Source organism: Cibotium barometz, chromosome 53 (genome assembly GCF_041138505.1).
Source record: "Cibotium barometz isolate CiBa-2024 chromosome 53, ASM4113850v1, whole genome shotgun sequence".
In the NCBI taxonomy this organism is placed as follows: Eukaryota; Viridiplantae; Streptophyta; class Polypodiopsida; order Cyatheales; family Cibotiaceae; genus Cibotium; species Cibotium barometz.
The window spans coordinates 20,551,215-20,558,566 of NC_141098.1; the positions used below are offsets into that span (position 1 = coordinate 20,551,215).

Sequence of the window (7,352 nt, forward strand, 5' to 3'; positions counted from 1 at the left end):
CATTCACATAATGTGATTTCATCATAATGGATGTTTATAGAGAGTCCCCTATTAAAAAACTTAAGATGATTGAAGAGTCCAAGGATTTGAGCTTGATGACATGTGTGCTAATATTCACAAGGAGATTAAGTGGTCTCTCAAGACTTCTAAAACTTTGAAATTACTGTTCATGGTCCTCAATTTGAGACATCTCTAATGACACATAATGTGATTTCATCATAATGGATGTTTATAGAAAGTGCCCCATTAAAAAACTTAAGACGATTGAAGAGTTCAAGGATTTGAGCTTGATGGAATGTGTGCTAATATTCACAAGGAGATTAAGTGGTCTCTCAAGGCTAGTGTCAACATGAAAATTATTAACAATCGATATTACAATGATACATTAAAAAATTAAGCTAAAGATCCCATATATTCAAATCCTTACAAATACACTTTCTTACATATGTTGTTTTTAAAAATGACAACTTTGTAGATCTTTTGGGAAGGGGGCAATAAAGGGTGAAAATTCGAGATTAGTGTTAGAAAAAACCATTCTTTCATGCATTTTTATGGGTCAAAGTGAAAAGAACTAATTAGAATTTTTGCTTGCCTTGAAATCAACGACTAAGAGTTAAGATTTCTAGTTTATAAAACGGTTGATGTGTAGATTTTTGAAAGAAAAATTAGCCATGGTAAAGACTTCTCCTGGTGGAGGGAAATGGCTGTCTCATGAGTACTCACACCAACAATTGGATCTAATTCCATGAGATTACCAAACATGTGCCAGCACAACGTAGGCATAGCGAGAAGCCATGCTAGCATGTCGCTCTACTAATACTGGCCATTTGGAGATGAAGGTTTTTTTGGGGTGAATGTGGGTGAAGGGTTGAAATTCTTTTGATGTTTTCTATGTGAACATGGGTCTAAAAATTTGAAGGTTCACCTTCATAATTGAGTAGTCATTTTGGTTGAGAGATGTTATCAAGGATTCAGATCACAGATGGGTTGCCATCCAATCGGTTTAGAAAGGTTGTCCATTGTCTCAATGTATGCCTTAGGCCCTTATAGCACATGGAATTGTGTTCTTGTTGCTTGATTCCCCTATCTTGTAGGCATAGCAGAAGCAGCCATTCTAGGATGCAATACTGGCCATTCGGAGGTGAATGGTTTTTTGGGGTGAATGTGGGTGAAGGGTTGAAATTCTTTCGACATATGTTATGTGAACATGGGTCTAAAAATTTGAAGGTTCCAAACCTTGGGCCTAGTTTCTAGGGATGCATGAATAGAGTAGAGGACAAAATCGTCCACAATTTGTAAGGTTTAAAGGCCAACACGTAGGCAGGCGCTTAAGCGCCCAACGAAGAGAAAGCGATGGTGGGCAGTGGGACTCGTATTTATGTAAGAAGCATAGAAAAAAAGGGGGAAATTTTAATGAAGGAAGGTGCATTTTGTCAAGCCCACTCGTTTGAAAAAACCGGTTGGGTGGTGGCAAATTGGCAAACTTGCCGGGGACGCAACAACGCGCATGTTGTGGAAAGTCAAATAAATATACTTTTTGCCGGGCGGGGACGGCGAGGCGGTTAGTAGTGCACTGGTCAGTGGTGGAAAAAACGGGGTTGGTAATAATAATAAAAGCTGGTCCCCTTTACCGTTTGAAAAATCCAAGTCATCGTTTGAAAAATCCAAGTCATCGTCGAATAATTCAATTTTCTGAATTTTTCGACTCTATCTGCCCAAGACTTTTTTGACTCCATCGTGCGGCCTGCCTCTATAAAGCCACTGCGAAAGCCACCCCTCTCTTCGTTTTAAAAATTCATAACCTCTCCTGAATCTTCCTCACAGAGAGCGAGCAAACCTTCCAGGATTTTCCAATAACCTTCGTCTAAATTTTGTAAATGCCTCTTGAAACCCTTCCCCACCAGGACTCTGTGCCTTCCTTCTTCAAATGCCCCATCTCGCTCGCCCTTATGCGCGACCCCGTCAGCCTCTGCACTGGCGTCACCTACGACCGCCCCAGCATCGAAACGTGGCTTGAACAAGGCCACAACACGTGTCCCGCCACCATGCGCGTGCTTGAAGATCAACACCTCACGCCCAACCACACCCTCCGCCGCCTCATCCAGCAGTGGTGCGTGGAAAACCCCTCTTACGGTATCGACCGGATTCCGACGCCGAAAGCCCCGGCGGAGCCGCACCAGGTGCGCTTGCTGAGCGGCAAAATAGCCGACGCTGCAAGCAGCCCTTCTCAGAAGTTGGAAGCGTTGCAGCAGCTGCGTACCCTTTCCAAGGAAAGCGAGCGCAGCAAGCGCTGCATCAAAGCAACTCTCTCAACTGATCCCCTAGTTGGATTGATCAAATCGGAGGCAGCCTCAAGCTCGCCTAACCTCGAAATCGCTCAAGAATCTCTTGGTTTGCTAACCCTGTTTTCCTTAGAAGCGCCTTCCAAACAGATCCTGCTAGATCCACCTCAATTGAGACTCATCGCACGCCTCTTGCTAAGGGGCACCTTGGACGCCCGCGTTAACGCGGCCCAGCTGATCGAGTGCCTATCAGTAGACAGAAACGCCCAGGCAAAAGTTGGGGAGAACGATGAGATAATCCAAGGGTTAATCACTCTTTTGAAGCAGGATAATGATCAATTATACCCGACTGCAGTGAAGGCAAGCTTGAAGGCGTTGCTGTCTCTGAGCCAGAAGTTGAAGAACAGGGTGAAGATAGTGGAATTCAACAACAACAGTGTGGTGAGTGCGCTGGTGGAGCTTTTGCCAGGGGCGGAGAGGGGCATGGCGGAAAGGGTGATGGCTGTGTTGGACACTCTCTCCTCATGTGCAGAAGGAAGGGCTGCAATCACCGCACACGCTTTAGCCATCCCTAGCGTGATCAGGTGCCTTCTGGTGGTGTCGGAGATGGCGACGGAGCATGCAGTGAGCGTGCTGTGGTCCGTTTGCATCAACTCCTCCGAAGAGGAGGTGCTGCAGGAGGCCTTGCAGTTGGGCGCCCTCAAGAAGCTTCTCGTGGTTGTGCAGATGGCCGGCTTCAACCAGCGCACCATCCAAAAGGCCAAAGACCTCCTTCGCCTCTTCTCCGACTTCTCTGGTGCCCACCATTGCAGTAGCGAGGAGATCTGATCCTCACCCTGCAACCAATGTAATTAACACGAAATCATTGATTTCATCATTTTTTTATTGGACCCGCATTTATCACATTATATTGTTCATTGGTACACGCGGGTTGATGTTTTTTTTAGTGGCTATATAAAATAGAAGTCATCCCTTAATTAAGGAGGCTTTAGTTTTGAAGAGGCCTGCAGCGACCCGTCCTCGATTTGTGTAGGATCAGTGAGATCTATTAATAGAGGAGCAAATCTGTTTGGGTTTTTGAGCCGAATGTTCATCTTAGGAGCGCTCCTCCCCGTTATATTGACTTGTTGAAATCTTAATGTTTACTCTTCTCATGAGAGAGGAGTGGGTAGTCTTTTTTTGAGCAATTCTAAACTCCAAGCATGCATTTGGGAGGTTCTTGTAGACTATGGGTTGTAGGATATCCAAATTCTCTTCCCCAACGTTCTTCTTGTAGACTATGGGTTGTAGGATATCCACATTCTCTTTCCCAAGTTTAATAACTAGGGTCGAAAGAAGTTCTTTATTGACATCTATTTCCCACAAGACTTGAGGATGCTATCTCGGGTTTAAGTCAGATTGGTTTCTCTGGGCGTGGAGCCTGCCCAATGGCTTCACAATAAGCTCCACTACCCAGGCTAACGCTTCCCACGGAAAATCTCTCTTCATCTTTAGGTTCTGGAAAAAAAGAGGATAGTTTTTACTCCAAAAGGCGAAAGAATAGTTCGCGGATAGATCTGTTTGCTAAGCCCAGAAATCACAGATTGAAGTCAAAAAGTTGCTTGCAATGAATGAAGCTCGGGAAGAATATGAAGAGAAAATCAATGGTATCAAAGCAAACCAAGCTAACCAGGAACAGGAATGGAATGAAGTAGGGAATCAACTGTTGGTCGAGGAAGAAGAGCTCGCACAAGCCATTATGGCTTTAACTAACCTAAAAAACACTATCGAGGAATTGAGTTAAGCTTCTCTAAAAAGCTTGATGTATATGGTTTGATAGCCTTTTTTTAATAATACATTATCTCTCGTTTTGATTTTAGAAAAAAAACAAAAAACAAAAAACAAAAGGAAGCAAAAGGTGTTGGATACCTCCACTTTTAAAAGAAGAATATCCAAGTAGGTGTGAACACATGGACGCACCTATTCCTATGGAAAAGAAACACCAAGCAAAAGGGAACCCAAACCTGAAATCCAAAAGAAGTGAATTTTATCAAACTAGTCTCGTACAATACCAAAGGCCTAATTGATCAAGTGAGGCCAAGAATTTAATCAAGGACTTGATTTGGCAGTTTGACCTAGTCTTGGACTTTATATATCTTCAGGAAATAAAGGTTGTAGGGTCTAAACTCAAGCAAAAGCTATACATCATTTCCAAAAATCATCAATGATTCTACGAAGATCGTATGGAAGGAAGTGGAGGTACAGTCATAGGGGTAAATCAAAAGCTAGACATCATTTCCAAAAATCATCAATGATTCTACAAAGATCGTATGGAAGGAAGTGGAGGTACAGTCATAGGGGTAAATCAAAAGTGGATTTCCTCTGTCAGAGATGTTATCAAGGATTCAGATCACAAATGGATTGCCATCCAATTGGTTTAGAAAGGTTGTCCATTGTCTCAGTGTATGCCTTAGGCCCTTATAGCACTAGGCCAAGCCTTGTTGCTTAATTCCCCTATCTTGCTAAAAGTGGATTTCAACATGGTAGAAAGCATTAAGACACGTACAAAAGGTTAGGGGAAGTCATCAATGGGCAAGAGAGGGAAAAGATGGCTCGACTGCAAAGGGGTTCATGACCTCACTGACTTGGCTCATTCCACTAGGCCAAGCCTATGGGAATCGTTGCTTGTGGCTTGATTCCCCTTTCTTGCTAACATGGGATTTCAACATGGTAGAAAACATTCCCGATAGAAGGTTACGGGAAGTCATCAAAGGGTAAGAGAGGAAAAGATGGCTTGAGTGCAAAGCAGTTCATGACCTCACTGACTTAGTGACCAACTCTGAGTTTACATGGTTAAACAATAAAACCAAGAAGGCAAGATTAGATCAATGCTACTTATCTAACACCATGCTAAACTTGTATTTGGACAATAGAGTCAGTCATGAAAAACAACATATTACCATATTGTATGTTCAACCTCCAGGCGGCCAAAGCTCGACTCAGCTAGTTTCATACAAACTCTAAACTTTTCCAACTCCCTTCACAGTTAAGGAGGGGATAAAGAAAATATAGACTAAGCCATTTTCTTAAGGAGAAGCCCCAGCAAAAGCCTAGTCAGAGACAATCAATGAATCCTTGTTTTTTTACAAAAGCAGTAAACAAGCATTAGGCTGGAAAGAAGGATCATGAAATATTCCTTGTGCAATGAGTTGGAAAAAAAAATAGATGAAGGTCACAAGGATCTGGAGGAAAGATACCTCCAAGCTAAGGTAGTTCTCCAAAAGGAGGAAGAAATTTCATGTCTAAATATCCAATTGTACTTAAGAGAGTGAGGGGTAGGAAGGATAGATAGACCGTCTAAAGGAATGTTTTAACATTCTCAAAAAGAAGAATGAGAAAGACTTTATTCCTTTCTTTACTACATAAGAGAGGAAATCTTGCAAAATCCATAGAAGAAAATATTTCCATAGCTCAAAGCTTCTTTCCTGATATCTTTAGTCCCCCCACTATCAGATCTCGAGAAGCATGTGCCCGAATTGTTAGGTGCAAAAGGAAAACCATCCTGAGTTATACTGTTGTGCTACCCTGGAGTGTAACTTCTTAAAGAAAGAGCTCAGTGACACTATCGACTCTCTTAAAAACTGTAAAATTTTATAAACAATTTCTTGATCCACTCCTCAAAGTTTGGAAGGAATCCTCAAAGTTTGGAAGGAATCCATGGGCTTTGGGACTCTACCCACTTCAATTAATGAGGGGGTAATCAAACTTTTACACAAAAAGAGATGAGAAAGAGATCTTGTCCAGCTAAAAACCCATTACCATCATGCCTCCCACAACCTACAAGATATATGCAAAAGCTCTGGCGAGAAGGTTGTCTAGGCACATTAACAATTGGATAAGAAAGGAGAAAAAGGGATTTATAAATGAGAGATACATCCTTGATGTAATTATTGCCCTATGGGAGGGATATGAATTCGCTCGAAGCTCACTTCAAGATTTTATCTTCTTTAAAATAGACTTTGACAAGGCATATGACAAATTGGAATGGGATTTTATCCTCCAATCCATGCAAGACATAGGACTAGCCCCCCTCTTCATCAAGTTTGTCAAGATCCTCTTTGGTAATGCTAAAGCTCAAGTTAATAAATCCTTGTCGAAGCATTTCACCGTGAGGAGGTCCATTAGACAAAGCTGCCCCTTGGCCCCTCTTCTCTTTACCATAGCAACTAATGCCCTAGGCTGGCTAGTGGAGGAGACTATGGAGCAGAGTGCTCTTAAAGGAATTAGCCTACCTCATGACCAAAAAGGACAAATATGTCTTCAATAATTTGCTAATTACACAAATTGTAAGGTGCATAATGATTGAGGCCTTTAGGTAATGCCTCCAAATCTTTTGCTTAGCTTCAAGCTCTACTATCAACCATAGCAAACTCTTTTAGTGGAGCCTCCCTAGTGGCTATTCAACCAAGGGTAGAGTTATAAAAGAAGGGAAATTTTTCAGATTTTTGAGCATATTGGTGGGATTCGGCGTGACTATCCACCATAGATGGTAGTGGGTTATGAACAAGGTACATAAGAAATTTGACATGTGGAAGGGATACCAATAGAACTTGTCAAGTAGGCTCTTGGTCTTAAAGCACATTCTCATATTTTCAACCATCTATTTTTTAATCTTCCTAGAGGCCCTCTAATAGAGTGACCTTAAGCTTCTGGAAGCTATGTATATATATTTTTTTTGGGCAGGTGATCCTAGTAGGTACAAAATCCCAAAAGCTGCCCCTCTCTTCTTTGGACCTCTTCTGACCAAAGCCTAGTGAAGCCTTCTTATTCAGGCTATTTGGAAAGCTTGGAACCAATTTAAAGCTAAAACAGTGCTAATTAATAATGTGAGGTTTAAAGCTCGCCTCTTCCATGGCAGATTCTATTTGGTTTTCACTTGTCTTGAATGATATGGTTCCAATACATCTTTACAAATAGGCTCATAAACTATCAAAAAGGGATGGGCAAATCTATGGAGATTTGATAGTCAAAGACAATTGACTAGGCGAAGAAACACAACTAACATATAGAGTGGACAATCAAGATCTTGAT

The 7,352-nt window shown here is 41.9% G+C and overlaps 1 protein-coding gene across 1 annotated transcript; it reads left to right on the forward strand.

The window, feature by feature from the left end:
- Positions 1-1,427: 1,427 nt before the first annotated feature.
- Positions 1,428-3,363, forward strand: LOC147608387 (U-box domain-containing protein 25-like). The gene has a single exon (XM_086789036.1). The coding sequence runs from the start codon at positions 1,878-1,880 to the stop codon at positions 3,108-3,110; it is 1,233 nt and encodes a 410-aa protein (XP_086645162.1). The 5' UTR covers positions 1,428-1,877; the 3' UTR covers positions 3,111-3,363.
- The last annotated feature ends 3,989 nt before the right edge of the window (positions 3,364-7,352 follow it).